Here is an 18,327-nt window from a genome sequence, read left to right on the forward strand (position 1 = left end):
TACCACCTCAAAACCCAAAATTTTAGTTTTTAAAATCTCACTTTATAATACATCATACATCAAAGATTCTAATTTTTTTTAGCACTTCATTTAAATATTGTTTTTTTATTCTCTGTTTCTTTCTCTCTATCTCTCCCTTTCTCTGAAAACCCACCCCTTTCTTTGCAAACCCACACCCACAGCTAGCCACTGTCAGCTAGCACCATCGAAAACAAAAATAAAAATAAAACCATCTGCCGATGCCAGCTACAACAACTGCCACTGTTACCACCACCCACAACCATGACCACCAACCACCAAAATCATAACCAAATCACAAACCCAAACCCACAACCTCATCACCATTCACCACCAACAATCGGAAAAAGAAAAAGAAAAACAACCCTCCAAAATCACAACCAAATCACTAACCCACAACCTCATCACCACCAACAATTGGAAAAGGAAAAAGAAAAACAACCATCGAGAGAGACCCACGCAATCAGAGACCCACCGATCAAAGACCTATGCCAAACTCTTAGACGATGACCCACGCCGATCTACCCTTGTAAGGTGGTGGGCCTTGTTTGTAATGTTGGGCTGCTTCCTACTACACTAGGCCCGAGTTTTCTAGATAAGAGAGTTGGGACCGGTCCAACTGGAACCCACCTTGGTCTGGCTTGTGTACAAACTACACCACGTCTGCCAGGCTTTGGTTACATGCCCATGGCAAGCAAAGCCACTATAAAGAAGTTATGGCAGGCAGATATAATACGAATAACACGAGAATATAGTCACTATTTTTAGCCACAATAAATAACAGTGAGCAACAAAAGGCTCTCCATACACAGAATAAGCTAAGTGAAGGATAAACAAAGTTAGCAAAAATCAAAGTGTTAGTCTGCCATGTCAAGTAATACACGGGATTAAAACCAAGAAAGGGACAATCGTTCCCTCAACACGAGTAATCTCAGATGAGAAATTAATTGTTTTGAGAGAACAGGCCTAAATGGTCTATACCCAAATACAGATCTTTTGCCTTTTATAGAGAGCAAGGCTATTGAGGGAGAGAGGAGATCAACCTATTGGTGCATACCTACCGTTCTAAACTCTCTGTTTTTCTTTTCCTCTCGTTACTACTTCTTAGTTTTCCTTTTCTTTTGTTTTACTTCCTTTCCTTCTCAATGCTTACTTCTGGATTATGTTTTTTTTTTTTTTCTAGAAATTCCTATTACTGTAATTTTTTCGAATCCCCTTCTCAGTGCACAGCAAGGGGTCCTTTATAGAGCCTGTCGTGACTGGTATTTACTGTTTTAGCCTTTGACTGCCTTTGTCTAGTGTGGGTGTCCTTGCTGACCACTTACTGGTCGTTAGTGGTTCAGCCACCACCACTTACCTATGCTGGCTGTGCCGCCCCCTCTACCAAACAAAGAAGGCTATTTTGTTTGTTTACTTGCTATGGCTTTTCTACCCGTTACAGTGTGTGTGCTCTTTCTCTTTATCCCTCATAGCATACACTTGGTGGTTCCAACTCATCCTTACTTCTTTTGGGTGGCATGTCATCCCAACAGGACATTTCTCCCAAAAGAGCAAGAACAAGAACCCCAGAATGGGTTTTTTCCCTCTCCCTACCACCAGGTCATGCCCTCTGACCCATGACCCACCACTTCCTATATTGGCTGGGTACAGGTTGGTGGTGCTTGGGTCTTGCGCGTGCTTCACCTTCTTCGCCTGCTACTCATGCATTTGCTGTGATCTGGGGATTGGTCTGTACATTCTGTTGTGCGCTTTTGGCTTCTTATGGCATGGGTTGTTTTCTGATCTGCCATTCTTTATAACTTGCTTCTTTTGGGGGTTGGGCCTTGTTGGATCATGGGCCTTCCTTCCCCCAACCTACTCTGTGTTCACTCCGTGGCCTTGTTAGCATTTTCCTGTCATACCATTCTGCTATTCCTACTGTAATTTTGTTTGACTCAATCTTGCTGGGCCTCTTTAGGCCTGCTATTTATTTCCCTCCCAGTGACTCAGTGTGTTCACTAGGCATTTTCTTACATTGTTCGCGGGCTCTTGTGTCCCATTTCCCTCTTAGGCATCCTTGGCCCATTTGCTTTCCTTGGGCTTCCTCGGCCTTTTTCCAATCCTACTTTCTCATGGGTCTTTACTAACTCTCTTGGGCTTCCCTGGCCCAATTACTTTATACCTTATCCTTGGGGCTAATGGGTCTTCTATTAGCCCCTTACTTTCTTTACTTGCATTAGTTTGGGCCTGCTGTGACCCTTTCTCACTTTTCTACATACTGCCCATGGGTTTGCTTCTTCTCTCTTTCCGGGACCCATTCAAGCCCGTTTGCTTCCTCAGGACCCACTTTATGAGCCCGTGAGCCATTCATTCCTACCACTTGGGCTCAATAGCTTTTTCTCACTTGCTAACTTTGGTTTGCCAGTGTTGCTGGGCCTTTTCTCTTACTGGGCTTGTCAAAAATGAGCCTCAACAACCCAAAACGCCGATGCCCACACTGGTCAGAGACCCATGAACCCACACCGATCAGAGACCCACGCCGATGCCCACGCCAATCAAATCCAAAATGCCAAATCCATAACCCACACAACCACTGTCGAAATGGAGAGGGAGGCAGAGATGTCGAGTAGAGAGAGAGAGAAAGAGCAGAGAAATGGTTGGAGGCTCTCAGAGCAAGAATGAGAGATGGAAGAAAGACAAGGAAATGAGAAAGAAAAAAATAAGAAGAAAAGAAAGCGGGCCCCAGTGAATTAAAAAATAATATAAGTTTTACAATTGGTGAACAGTGCGATCTCAAATTTGAGATTGCATTGTTCATCAATGCCAAATATTATGGCATTTACAACTCTTGATGGAAGTGGTTTTTTAGAGTTTGGTGTGTCAAATGCCAAATATTTGGCATTTGACACACTTGATGGGAATGCTCTAAGTTTCTATGGTAGTCGATTACCCAAAAAAATCTTTGTGAACAAAATAATAATAATTATAATAATAAAATATTATTTTCATTCCTAAATTTTACATGAATTTATTTTTTCATTTCTAACCTTTAATAAATATTAATTTCTAATCTTAAAAGTACATTTTTCATCCCTAAACTATTATACAAAAAAATAAAAATAAAAACTCTATTTTGGTTATAAAGTTTTCATCCTTGTTGAAACTATCCCTTTAAAATGTCTACGGATGAAAAATCAATTTTTTTAAACTTTAGGGACAAAAACAATATTTTATCCCTAAGAAAAAGATACATCAGTAATGAAAACTATATTGTATTAGCGAGATATTATTGTGTTTTTTTTTTTATAGCAAAAAGGGGGAAAATTGCATGAAAACTATTCTCTAAATATTATTATCGCATTTATTAGCTCTTTTCAAGAGAGAAGTTTTTGGGTGATATATATTAGTATACCAAGGGATAAGATCTTAGGAAAAATTTGTATTGACACTATATGACATATAAGGATAACACATAATTCAAAATTTTAGGTATATGAGTTTGGATCTAAGTATATGATATTAACTCCTCAACTCCTTTACATTTTTTTCTTCATGAGAAATTTTCTACTCACACATGTATGTCCAACAAAAAAAAACATTCAAAGCAGTTTTTGTCCAAGTGATGCTAGAGTCAACAATTCCAGCAAATCTGATTAAATGATAATAGCATAATTAAAAGGTTCATTTTATTTATTTCTAATTCGACTTTATTTGAAATTGCAATTTCTTAAGAGCTTTGATGGTTTTGACAAATAAATTTCATTTATGAGGTTTGATACAATTCAAGCCAAGTGAAAATTTGTCATATGTTAGCTTAAATTTTCATTCCTTCATTAAATGCATGCATTGTTAGGCGTGGTTTTTGTTTCATATCCATGGAAAATTCTTAGAAACTCCTAGAACACGAAGAAATGGTGTTTTCTCTCATATTCATGATGGATCCCACCATAAATTTAATAAGTGGACCCCACCATAAATGCGAGAGAAGGAAATACCATTCACTGTGTTCCAAGAGTACCTAAAAATTACTCCATGCCTATATTCTGCTTCATTTGTTTCATTGTAGAATATTTTAGGAAAAACATTTTTAACATTTTATTGTGTTTGTATCATTATAAAATTTAGTTAAAATTTCAAATTCTTTCGGTTGACCATAAAATCTTTTGTAAAAAATTGTAAAACTTTTTATTTAAAAAAATTTAGTAAAAATTTTTATAAAAACACATAACGGCTCCTTCCACCCCTCATTTAGTGGCTAGGTCACTAGCAGTCCGATAGTTTGACACTCGGACCCAACTATTTGGCAGCCTAACATACATTTAAGCCAATACGAAACATGGATTATTGTTATGCATTGAATAATGTACCTATGAGGTAAATACTGACCAATACAATTAGAGAAAAACGAAATTCAAAACATTGGCTTTGATACTCCAAAATTATCTTATGCATCATACATATGCATCATGCTCTCCCACAGTGTGTGAGTACTGAGGATACACACACTATGAGAAGAATGATGCATGAGATATCTTCTCCTACTTAGAGGATATAATTGCATCCAATCTTCTACCAAGTAGTTCCAGTACACACTTAACCTGAGTCACCTGACAATAAAATGATACTGTTAGACGACATGCAGAACAGGCCAGTTCATTTCAAGCAACAAAGCTGATAACCCTGACGACAAGTCGTTCTGTAAAGGAAGCCCACAACGTCCTGTCGTTCATGAAAGTGTTCAATACTGCTTCGAAAGACCACATGTCATTCATCTTACTTCAGTAACAAATACTGCAAGTCGTGTCTCTGGGCATCAGGCTTCTTGTTACAGATTGTATTCAGTTAAGCTCAGTTGATTTAGTATTCTGTTTAAAGAGCTATTATGATTGTCACAACTAATTTGAGAGTTGGTACAAGATTAGAGTTGTAAATAAGCACATATAGCCTAATCAGATGTGCAACAGATCATTCTCAATCTGATTTATCTCTCTCTGTCTCTGATTTTGACTCCTTCACTGTGTATATTCCATTCTTGAACCTTAAATCGCATTGGGCGGTGTGAATTCAAGAAAATATCGATGGAAACATGGGCCACTACAGTGTTTTTCCCCAAGCTTGGCCCATTATCAACAAGTGACAAACACATTAAGAAATTCTTGTCCAACCGACAACAGTTAGGTCCTGGTCGAGGCATTGATGGAAGAGTTGAAAGCAATACATTCCACTATGAAACAACTTAAAAGATTGAAACCGTATGACCAAAACTCTAAAGGAAAAGGAAAAAAATATATATATTATTGGAGTATTGCCAGTGTCATGTCACATTAAATACTTGTAAACCGACTCTTGTCCTTCAAAGATATGACTTTTTGAAGCTTTTTTTGGCCTCTAGCTATATGTCGCAATTAATTTCCAGGACTACCTCTTATTCAGTGTTTGAGGTTGAACTTTTCTCATTCTAGAATTGACTAGAAGCCTCTGTCTATGATTAACTCCTCCATTATACTATATATGTTCCAGCTACAAAAAAAAATTTGAGCCTCACACTTGTACTTTGTTTATCATGTTGTCTCCAATAGTATCCAAAAAAGACTGTGAAGTGTGAACTGATTTTGAATGAAAAACAGATCTCTCTCTTTCCATTGTACTAAAAAATAAAAATTTCTGTTGAGAGTGGGATTTGAACCCACGCCCTTTCGGACCAGAACCTTAATCTGGCGCCTTAGACCAACTCGGCCATCTCAACCTTATGCTCGAAACCTCAAATGTTATATATTATATGAAATTTCCGTACGTCCTTTAACAAGATTAGAATTTTAGCTCTTTACGAATGGTATCTAAAGATTGCTTAAGTGGGAGAGGACCTGATGATAAGTTTATTCCTCCATCAGCAAGGTATCTAAAATTAGAACTTTAGTTTTTCTTCTGGAATGGTATTTAGATTATAATTTTATCTATTCTGAAATGGTATCTGAGTAACAGTTCCAAACACAAATCAATCCAAGTCATAGACCACTTTTTCCTAGAAAATGTGTATCCAATGGTATATGTTCTCGTGTCACAATAAAGGGCAATATTAAATAAGAAATTAAGAACTAGCAAGTCAATGATTTTATCTCATAATGAACTTTTTTCAAATTGATTATTCAAAAAATTATATTTCAGTTGATGTAAGATACGTTCCCAAGGCTTTCTTCTATTTTCAATGACATGTAATCTGAAAACATACACGTTCCCTAATTTCATTTTTAAACCTATTCTAATCAAGCTTTATTTGTATTAAGAAGCAAGATCCTAGATAACAAGAATCACATCTTTTTGAAGTGGTAAAGTTGGGGATTAGCACTTTAATGATCTTTAAATTCGTAACCAATGCAATGCATCCTATGTATACCTTTTGATTTTCCTAAAACTTCAATCCAACTTTCAAACCTGAAAAAAGAAAACAGTCGACATTCAAGTCTACCATTGTCAAACCTCCACCATGGGATCATATCATAATGGGGAAAGTTAATCGATGCCCTAAGGGTATTGGTTTGGGAAAATTACACTTTATTACCTTAAACTATACTTCATATTATCCTTTACACTCTAAACTTTTTGAATGTACGTTTCGCACTTTAAACTATAACCTTTCTTACACTTTGCATCTCGACATTAAATTTGCTATTAACTAGAATTGAAATTCAAAGTTTAGGAAGCAAAGTGTAATCAGGAGTATGGTTTAAGATGGTAAAATATAATTTATCTTTTGTTTTTAAAGGATTGAGAAAATGGGTAATTAAGATTTTTCATATGGTACCATATTTTTCCGTCCAAATTAACAGGAAACTTGATGTCAAATTGCAAAGTTTAACAAAGATCAAAGTTCAAGGTACAAAATATGCATTCGAAAATTTTAGGGTGCAAAGTATAATAAGATGTATAATTTAGGGTAATAAAGTGCAATTTTTCTTATTTGTTTAAGATACATTTTTAAAAGCTTTTTTATGCAAAAAGAAAAAAATTAATTTTTTTAATAATTTTTTATATTTCTTATAAAAATTGTGTTAAAATTTTCTTAAATGGTTGATTAACCATTGCCCTAAAATCTTTCATTAAAAGCACTCTATCATAATAAATAACATCTAGATTTCAGAGCTATAATGACCTCATGATATCACCACCTATATCGTCATGCTGTCCCACTTATTATGAAATGATCTTAAAACGGTTTTCTATTATTTTATAAACCTAACACCTTTAAATTGCACTTCTCAATAGTCTCAACCACATATTAGTATGCATGTAAGACATTGTACCTACTGTAAAACTTTTGACATGGTCGGTATGATATTTTACACGATATTTAAAATTAGATCAATTATTAGCAGAATCCAAAGTAATTTTGAAAAGCATCTGTATATGATTGATTTTTACCATTTTTTTTAATTACATCATTTCTAATGATTCATTGATAAAATTGATTTCATGAAACTTCATTCATTGATAAAATTTGTGGTTAATTTTGAGATTGTGATTTGGTTGCTAAGCAATAAATGCATTCAACAGATCCTCTAGATTTCCTAAGGTACTCTACTAATAGATTTTCTTAAATCATAACCACTCTTTAATGATTTCATGGTCAAGATTTTGCCATGTCAGCATTCCACTAACAATATTCTTAAAATAATAAAATAATGTTGCAAACAAAACAATTAAGATTATTATTAGTGGAATGCTGATATGGCAGAATCTAGACCATTAAATCATTAAAGAATGGTTAAGATTTAAGGAAATCTATGTAATAGAGTACCCTAGAAAATCTAGAGGATCTGAATCCAACACTTTATTGTGTGAAACCTGCCGTGACTGCTTTCCTTTCTTTACTAGAAGGTGGATTATCACTTATACATATAGTTTTTTTTTCAAACCTAACAAGATAAGAATGTGATGTCTGAGGTGGTGGAAAGATAGCTATTGATGCACGTCTATTCCAAATGAAAAGGGTCCTCTTATTCATACGGGAAAAAGATGTTTTGAAAAAACATGATGCAAATCTGTCTGCTTTCTCAAAAGTTCATGTCTAAACTATTAATTACAGCAATTTGAGGCAAAAGTTTGACCCCAATCCCTATGGTAGGGAAAGGTAACTATAGCTTGCTTATTTTTTTAAGAGGTAATGGTCCAAAAACTCATGAGGCATTCAATCCACATCCATTTTTTTAGGTTCTTAATTCGTTCTCTCAATCACTGCAATCCACTCTAGGATTTATCGGAGACAAATTTGATGGGAAAAAATGTTGGAGAGATAAAGGGTAGGGAAAGTTTGTTATTTAACTAATTGGTAACCCGCATAATGCGCAAAAAAAAGTATATAATATGATTTTTTTTTTTTTTTTTTTTAGGGGTCTAACTATGAACTCATTATAATAGTTATTAATAGGCATCTATTAATTTATATATGGAACTATATATTTATTCTAGCATTAGTAATTTAGTATATGGAATTTTATATTCTAACTTGTACATAGCTTTGTGTCTCTTCTATATTTTCCTGGTTATCTCATGTGTTTTCCATGACAAAGTTTAGCTACAAAATTTGTTGTAGCCTTAAGTGATAACCTTATTCAATATCTTTTTATTGGAGGTGAATTTTGACAAATCCACCATTGGACTAAATCTTCTTATAATATCCTCCATGCTTGCAAAAGTTTTAGAAAATTAAAGATCAATTGTTATGTCATCAATAAATTGTTTAAATTATAAGTTTTGGTAGTTTAAAATTATGCATAAAATATAAGCTTATAGATCATATAGTAGATAATATTCAATTGACACAAAATTTAGCATGTGTGTTTAGAGCATAAAAAACATACAAATTGACAATTAAATTTTTAAAATATGTAGTAATGTTTATTTTATTGAGTAAGGTTGTAATATAGTAATGTTTGTCCATTCTACAATTTAATAAAATTTGATGTGACAAGATTTTAATGAGACTTAAATATAGAATGTAATTTAAATTCCATATATATATATATATATATATATGAGGTCAATAGTTGATGTAGTATAATATTATGAGGTCAACAAAAAATTAAACTGCTTCAGTCTTAAAAATTTGGGCAGTGCGCAAAAAAAATCTTGAAGTGAAATAAAAGTACAAAACATATGTGGTTGTGTTTCATATTTGGCCTGAATTTCTTTTATATGCATACAATCAAAGTTTAAACATGGGATACTTTGTGCAATAAAAAAATGGAATGTTAACCAATGTCTTAAGGGCATTGGTTTAGGAATCATTTTCAAAAATATTTTATTGGAAATCGATAAAGCAATTAATTTTTCTGACAATTTTTTATATTTCTCATAAAAGTGGTATTAAAAATTTCCTAACTTAGCTTAATAACAATTGCCCTTAGTGCACTTCTTAACATAACTCATAAAAAAATACTGGAACTTCTTTTTTTTTTTTTTTTTAACGTGTAATCTCTTATTTCGTACACAATAATTAATTACAATGAGAAATCCTTTGGATGGTCCCGAGTTGTTGATTAAAATAACAAGTTAAAATAGTAAAAATTGTCTATTATTGAAAAAAATACAAAATACAAAAAACAAAAACAAAAAAAGAAAGAGAAGGTTGAAAGAAACTTCACATATAATTATCCAGTCATGCACATGTAACAAGCATAAGCAAACAAGAATGAGAAGTGGGTTGTATAGAAGTGTTCTCTTTTCCCTTTCATTACAAAAGCTCCACTCAGCACCAAAATATCAAACCCCATTATGGAGCTATTCCCACTTCCCAGCGCTTGAGGAATGTAAGTAAAGCGTTCAACCAATATATATATATAATATGTAAGATCTTATAGCTGGGATCATTTGCAGACAGATCTCTGGAAATTTTAATTTAGTATATATCCATTTATTGGTTTGAGAAATGTCCAAATTACTCCGAAGACCTCAGTCCTCACTTCCATCTGTTGTAATGGGTCACAGAAGTGAGTATCTGTCATCCTCATTGAAAGGAAATTTAGACCCCAAATTTATATGAGTAATGCTACAGTCATAAACTATTTTATAATATTTTTACAAAATATTGATGTGGCCAACATCTTATTGGTTTCATCTGGACCCACCATTAATATTACTTTTTCATTTACCAATAATCACTCACCCCATCAATAATTTGTAAAATAGTTTATATCTCTAATATTACTCAATTTATATTATGGGGTACCAGTGGCTATCAAAATTAAGTCCAATCATCCCGTCAATTAAGTTTTAAACAATCAAGACAATTTAAACATACATCAACCCACCGCGCACCCTTGATGTGATAGTCACTCCTATAAGTACAAAGTTCTTGTGAGATGGGAGAGGCAAAAGTCAGGATTCAAATCTCTAGGAGAAAATCTCATACACATATACACTTAAATTAAAATAAAATAGAATTTCTATCTTATATTAAAAAATAAAATAAAATAAAAAAACCATACATAGTCACCAATTGGAAAGAATTAAAACAAAATAAATAGGAGACACGTATGTGGTGACAAAGTGAAAAACTCAAGGAAAACTTTTCCAAGAGAAGAACCATTGCAAGGTAACTTACCCCAAACAAGCAATTCACTACAATAAGAGAAGTCTACAATCAAGTATAAAAGTTACTCTATCCAGTAGATGGACTTATTGCAAAAACCTTCTATATCTTCAAAACCTATGAACTCTTCAAGTATACGGTCCCTCCATGGATGATGCACTAGCGCATCATGATCAGGCACTCCAATAACCCTTTTAAAGATTTGATGGATTGTAGTAACGATTGGGCGCTTGTAATTTCAACTTGATCACACAATGACTTCAAATCTATCTTGACTAACCTCTCTTTGAACTCACAGGTTATATGGAAATTAATAGGCTTGGATGATGTTTCTCTCTAGGGTTCATAGAAAAGTGCATCTCCAGCCATATGAAGTCGAGTGATAACAGAGCTTTTTATACTTGATGCAGGTAGGGCACAAAATTTTGAGTTAACACTTAACAGCCGACTTCAATAATCAATGGCACATCAGCCCTATTTCTAGATTGAGTGGTAGTCGAGTTTCGATCGACAAAAAAGCAGTCAAGCCTTGCTTTCTTGCTAACTTGAGCTATTTCTTAAAAAAACTGTCTTGAACGTGGTATAACTTGAATGAACTCATTACAAACATGTTTGACCATTACAATGTCACAACATTTACCAATCTAAAACCTAACACTTGTAATCATTTTAAATTCATTTTAGATTAAAATTTATCTATTTTTGTTAATATCTTATTTCCTTTCCCTTTTCTTCTTCAGCCCTGTAACACAAATTTCCCATCTCAGGGCATAACAACCTTCCTAGCTCCAACTTCGAAACAACTAGGGTTGAGCACAAAGTCATGCGAGGAAGGAAGAAACCCATTGTTGATTGCTAAGAAATGACCACTCCATCATCTAAAATTCCACTTGTGGTAGATGTGTGTGTCAACATTGGCTATGATCTACATAGAAAGAGTAGCGATGGATAATGGCAGTAATGGATTTGGTTGGAATGAGCGGCAAAAGGTAGTGACAATTATGGATCTAATCGAAACAAGTGACAAGAGGCAACGACACTCATGGATTTGGTCAAATCGAGTCAACAAAAAAAGTAAACAAATTCATCAACTGAAGAAGTTATTATTACTTATAATTTTTTTTTTCATTTGATAATTATAATTTGAAGGAGGAGTTTGAATCTTGGAGATTTCTATAAAATAAAAATAAAAAGTGCAATTCAGCTTCAAAGTTCAAAGCTCTTAGTTATTATATTACTAACAAATTGATTGTTTTTCTTCTCTCTTTTTTATTTTTTTCCATTTTATTAGTGGAAAATGTAACTCAAGAGCGGTGTTATACTGTGCAAAGTTGTAATTTTCAATTATGTTTTTTTTTTTTTTTTTTTTTTTTAATTCCGTGTCAAATTTGATTGTATTTAGTCAATCATTTCTTTTATGTTTGTGGGATTTAATGCAAGGTGGTCGATACAGTATTGTCCCCGCTGGTACGGCTAGTATTTACTATTCCGGTACGTGCACGGGTACCGAAATGCAGCTATTTCGTACTAATTTAAATACCGACTGTACCAGCCGTGTATCAATCGTACCAGCCAATTTCAGTTATACCAGCCAGTACCAAAAAAAAAAAAAAACATTTTTTTTTTTTTAGTTTTGTAATTTTCGAATTTTTGTAAAGGTAGAATGATAACTTATTTGTATTATTTGTTTTCTTAATATGCAATGAACAATTAAGCTTTCTATGTTTTATATTATTTTTTTCTGTATTGTTTTATGGTAAACTTTTATTATTATTATTATTATTATTGTAAATATAAAAAATAGCAGTAAATCCGAAACGGTACACTTGTATTGATCGGTACCAAAATATATCATTCCACTAGCTAAATCGGTACAAGATTGACTCCCTTGATTTAATGTAAGGGTTGAGTATGAGCGTTTGGTGAAGAATTGTGAAGAACAAAGAACTCCACGACTAGCTTGCAAGTGGACAACCCGCGAAATGCCATGTAAGAAACACATGCTGGAAGCTAAAAAGTTAAGTGCTAGGAGGCATCTCGCAACTCATCTCGCAACTAGGCCAACTTGCGAGATGACCAATGAGATGCACTGACAGGCTATTTTAATGTGCTTTTCTAATTTCTTTACCCACACTATAAAAGCCCACATTACCCACAAAATTGTAAGGAGATTTTCAAAGAGAAAACCCTAGAAATAATACACTGGAGAGTTAAAGATTGTAAACCCATAATCATTTACACATATCTCTTAGTTTTCCTCTACTCTTTCCTCTCTGATTACAAATCTTTGAGAGGTTTTTAGCCCAAACACATATCTCACCCAATTTGAGTGTTAAGAATTGTTTTGGTGCATGTGGGAAGCATTGGAAGAAGTCATTCTATGGTGCTATGGTGGATGCAATTTGGAGTTAATTATGGGATTCGGATAACTAGTGAAGACATGACTCGGTGAAGTCCGTTAGGAGCTAGAACTTAGAGGGTACAAGTACAGTGGGTAGATTAGGCTTGGAGGGTCTTTTTAATATCCTTGTACTCCAACTTTATTCACTATTGGATCATTTCAGCTTGGAGGGCCGCAAAGAGGTTTTTTACTGAATACTTTGATTTCCTCTTCGATTACACGTCTTGATGTTATCTTGTGTTTGCATATCTCTTCCCTTACTCTTTGTGCTTTACATTTATTATTTATTGTATATGCTTATGCACTATAGAGTAGTTCCGATTTATTGCGTTTCATTTACTCTTACTCCGTACTTAGTTAAGTAGAGTAAAAACAATTTAGCCGTAAATTTAAAATTAAGAATCTAAATAAGTTATTGTGTTTTGCACTATTGAGCTTTCATAGTAGATGAGTTGATATTACATATATTCATCCTCTTACATGGGATGAACCATCCACCCCATATAAGAGGATGAATACATGTATAAGATACCTAATAAATTTTCTCCGACTATGCTGAAAGTGGACGCTTAGGAGCTGTTTAGATTTTGGTGATTTCATCACCCATCACTCTATTTCCATCACTCATCACTCAAAAATTGTGAGTCCCACGGAGCAATTGCTTGTTTGGATGTGTTTTTAAATTTTGTTTTCATCCCTCAATTCTCACCAAAGTGAGTAATGAGTTATGAAAATTGAAAACAAATTTGTAGTATTTTCATATACTTAAGTTATGAGTTACAAGGCAATTTGATAATTAAATGGAATCTATGAAATCCAATACTTTGTGTTTTCGCATCAAACACCAAAAGCTTTTTCACTTCTCTTTCTTTCTTTTTCACATTTTCTCCTCCTCCTTTATTTCCACCCGTTGCAGGTTCAGATCTGGATTCTTTTTTTCTTTTCTTTTCTTCTTCCTTTCTTCACATCAATTGCTTCTTTTTTCATCCTTTTTTTTCCTTCGTTTCTTCACATCTGGTTTTAGTCGTTCTCAAGCACAACGCTTTCTTCTCATCAATGGAAAAAATAGTAGTTGTCTAAAGTGATAAAGTTTGATTGCTATCAAACACTAAAAGCTACAAGGAACAAAGAAGAAGACACACTGACTGACAGAGAGAAAGTGTCGATTATTTTATTTATTAAAAAAAATGATTAAAGAAGAAGGCATACCCACCAGAGACAATGTTAGCAAGGTCAGAGGGTGGGTCCCACGTTTTTGAGTTTTTAAAGTGCAGGATATAATTCAACCATTTACTTTTGTGATAAAGTAAAAAGGACAATACACATATCTAAAAATAAGCAATAATACAAATAGATGTGAAAGGTAAATACAATTAATAAATACTGAATATATATAAATAGAAATATGCAAATAATTAAAGACTCACATACTAAATACGTGAAAGGATAAACAATTGAGATCAAGTCTTGTGTTTGACACAATTTCTTTAAAGCAGATTTCGCTCCTCACACAATCACTGTGGTGCTTTGAGACTCACGGACGTCTGCCTCTCAGGATAAAATAATCTACAACACGAAAACGAAGCATATAAGGTCGTGCTCTGCGAACTACTCAATGCCTATTTCTCTCTCTTTGACACAAAATGAATGAACAAAAAATTTCTCACTTTGAGAGTTTTTTTTTTTTTCTGAAAAGTTGTTTTCATGAATGAGGGACTATGAAAACTTATACGTTACTGAATAGACACTCTGTTTTAGTAATAACTGCTGTGCACAGACTAACTGACTCAATAATTAAAATAATAAAATATTATTAGTAACTGGATAAGCAAGCCTAGTCCACACCTGCCTAAAACCCAACCCAATATCTAGCTTAAACTCATATTCTCTATCATTTCCAATGTGGGACTCAAAGATTTTCACCACTTATAACAATATCTTCAAGTGAATATAGAAAACATCGATTTCTTATTCACTCCATACTATTTTTCCAACATAAATTTGAAAACAAAACTGAATTTTAGGTGCCAAAACAGGTTTTGGAGATAATAGGGAATTATTGAGCGATAGAAAATGAGTTATAAAGTGATGAATGATCATATTTAAGGAATAAGAGCACTCTCATCAGGTGTGCCAAATGCCAAATATTTGGCATTTGGCACACCAAACACCAAAAAACATCTCTCATGAGGTGTTCTAAATCTTAAAAAATTTGGAACACATGAACAGTACGCTCTTATATTTGAGAGCATACGGACATATGTGTTATAATTTTAATGAATATTTTATTTTTTCTCTCTCATTCCTCAGTCAGTTTCTTCCTATTTTTTTCTCAAACACCGATCGGGTCTCTCATTCTCATCCCCTCATATTTTCTTCCTCACCATCAGTTCCCTTTCATGCCGTCGCCGACATCGACGCCGACGCCGACGCCAACGCCAACGCCAACGCCGACGCATCAATTCCACGCCGATCTCTCTCTAGCTGTGGTTTTTTTTTTTTTTGGCTGTGGTTTGATGGTTGGGTTGGGCGATGGGTGGGTTCGAATGGAAAGATCGGCGGTGGGTGGGTTCGGATAGGCAGATCGGCGTCCACCACGCAGCACCGCCCATCTCACACTTTCAGATCAGATCGCGTGGGTTTTTTTTTTTTTTTTTTTTTTGGCTGTGGTTTGATGGTTGGGTTGGGCGATGGGTGGGTTCGAATGGACAAGCGGCGGTGGGTGGGTTCGGATGGGCAGATCGGCGTCCACCACGCAGCACCGCCCATCTCAGATCGCCTGGGATTTTTTTTTTTTTTTTTTGGTGGATGTGGGTTGAGTTTCGTGGGTTTTAATGGGTTGATATTGGTGGGTTATGGCGGTGGGTGGTGGCCGGCTACTAGGGGCAGTGGTGGTGGGGGGCTGTGCATTATATTACCGTTTGAAGTTTTTTTTTAATGATATTTTAATTTGTTGTATATATTATTTTAATGTATGAGATGAAAGAATAGAACATCTGATAAATTAGATGTTGTAAAATGATATGATAAAATAATAAAATAGACTTTTGATATGTTAAAATGACATTTTTTATAGAACAGCCGGTGGGAATGCTCTAAGTGAGTAGTGGTCTTTTTTTTTACATCCAAATAGTCCTTAACTTGTCATTTCAAGATCCTTTCAGTCATAGAAAGTCTTGCGGGGTTCACTGTCATGTGTAGACTTGCGTGAGCAATGAGAATAGATATGTAAGTATGAGAATCCAGTAGTGGGGACAGCGATCTTGTAAGACAGCGTTATGTCTCTACAACGGAATTTACATAGCTTTGAAACTTTTACAACTAAAGATTATACTCATCGTTTCTCCAAAAAAAAAAAAAAAAAGATTACTGTTATGAAAAGCTTTAATTAAAAAGTAAAAACTATTTCATTATCTTAAGGTAAAATTCTATATTTCTAACAATCGTGGAAGGAAAACAAATCAGTGGCTGCAACTGGCAATTAGAATAGAAAATCAGTGGTAGACACTTGTGGAACTCGTGGAAAGTATGAGAGGAGCAAACTAAAATACGGAAATGGGAAACAGCTGTTGGCCATGGCAGTCCACAGGTTGACTTGGAAAGTAAACATGTCCCACCGTATTCTCTTTCGTTTTCCTAGTAGAAAATTAATGGGGTGGCAAAACTAGAAAATAAGGGATGGTGCGTAAAGCTTCTTTCTTTCCCAAGTTCACATTCTTCTTTTGTATTTTGTTTTTTTGCATTCATTGGATTTGGACCGCTATGACAAATTGACAATGACAAGCGCACATATGCACATACCCCATGCCTCTTCGTTGATCTCTCTTGGACTTGTATACCACGGTATAAACCATGAAGTGATATGATGATGATCTTTATTAACAAATGAGTATAAGGCGAAAAATTTTAGCACTGTTAAACTTTTTAATTTTGTCGTAATTCTTGCACAATTCTGATGTAGAAAATTGTGAATAGTAAAGAAAATCTAACGCCATAATATGATGATGCTTTTTATTAAAAATAGTATAACATAAGAAAATCTAGTACCATCAACTATTTTTTGTCGTAATTTTGGCACGTTCTAACGTAGCAAATTGTAAATATAAAAGAAAAAAAAAATAATGGATTGATATATTTACTGGCTGTTACATTGAAAAGTTGTGGCAAAAAAAATTGTAATCGGAAGAATTCTTAGGGCATGAAAGGGATAGGACCACCAACTGTTATGTAAAGTTGTTTCGCTTGTTTGTAACTTTGTAACTGCCATGCTTGGGTCCTCCACGTGACATAATTGCAGCATACGTTTTTCATCTTATTTATAGCCCAAGCATACTACCCTTCCTTACACCTACTCAAAAACACTTGGTGAAAGTGTCAAACAATGAAGCCACAAAATGTTCATATCTCTGTCATCTTTCTTTTTCTTTTTTGCTCTTTCTTAGCATCTGCTCGTCTCCTACCACCAAAACAAGGTAGCTAAAGCTTCTTTTCTTACTTAATTTTCCTCTCTATAAGTTTTATATACATCTTTTGATTGTTATTTACTTATTTTTGGCTTAATAGGTTATGAGGAGGTGAAAGCTAATGGGATATCTCATGCTGCTGGGTCACTCACAGACTTGAAAGATATTTCCGATGTAAAATTACTTTATCCTTCTCTCTCTCTCTCTTAAAATATCTTCTAATTTTTAGGCTTTGAAAAATATAGTCTTAGTTTGGCTGGTTGATTTTTTGTTTATTGGCTTGTGTGCTTGCCTACAGCTGATGGGGTTAGAGAGGTGTGGTGACAATGATGAAGAATGTTTGCAGAGAAGGATGATTGCTGAGGCTCACTTGGATTACATCTATACCCAGCACCATAAGCCTTAGATATATATATATATATATATATATATAGGGTAATATATATATATATATAAATAATATATATGTGTAATAATTTAGCTCCATCAAAGAAGTTGAGTTTTGATAAGGATTCCCATGTAATCCCGTGTAACTATTACATCTTATAGTAATTACTATATAGAACAAACTAAGTTTGTGTCGAGTTCTGTGTTTTTTTAAATGTTTATGTAACAAATAGCTTGATTTGGAGAAAATTGTATTTATAGACAGACTTAATCTTCTGCAACTTCAAAAGATATTTAACCAGTTACTACCAAAATAAAATGTTTTGCTTCCTATAGCGAGAGAGTGTGTGAAAGAAAAGAAAGACAGAGACAGAGCTCTTGACTCTGGTTGGAGTGGAGGAAAGGGAAAGACCTGGTCTTGTGATACATTGATAAAAAATTGACATGCGCAGATTGGCTTATTTTATATCGAAGATCGAGATTACATCATG

At 34.2% G+C, this 18,327-nt stretch overlaps 1 protein-coding gene and 1 non-coding gene across 2 annotated transcripts; one reads left to right on the forward strand and one right to left on the reverse strand.

The window, feature by feature from the left end:
• Nucleotides 1-5,662: 5,662 nt before the first annotated feature.
• TRNAL-AAG lies at nt 5,663-5,743 on the reverse strand. The gene has a single exon. It is a non-coding gene; the product is annotated as a tRNA-Leu (tRNA).
• Nucleotides 5,744-17,316: 11,573 nt separating this feature from the next.
• LOC115953666 (putative phytosulfokines 6) lies at nt 17,317-18,127 on the forward strand. Its single transcript, XM_031071419.1, has 3 exons — nt 17,317-17,458; nt 17,550-17,623; nt 17,748-18,127. The coding sequence occupies exons 1-3, from the start codon at nt 17,368-17,370 to the stop codon at nt 17,853-17,855; spliced, it is 273 nt and encodes a 90-aa protein (XP_030927279.1). The 5' UTR covers nt 17,317-17,367; the 3' UTR covers nt 17,856-18,127.
• The last annotated feature ends 200 nt before the right edge of the window (nt 18,128-18,327 follow it).

This window comes from Quercus lobata, chromosome 7, assembly GCF_001633185.2.
Source record: "Quercus lobata isolate SW786 chromosome 7, ValleyOak3.0 Primary Assembly, whole genome shotgun sequence".
Taxonomy (NCBI): Eukaryota; Viridiplantae; Streptophyta; class Magnoliopsida; order Fagales; family Fagaceae; genus Quercus; species Quercus lobata.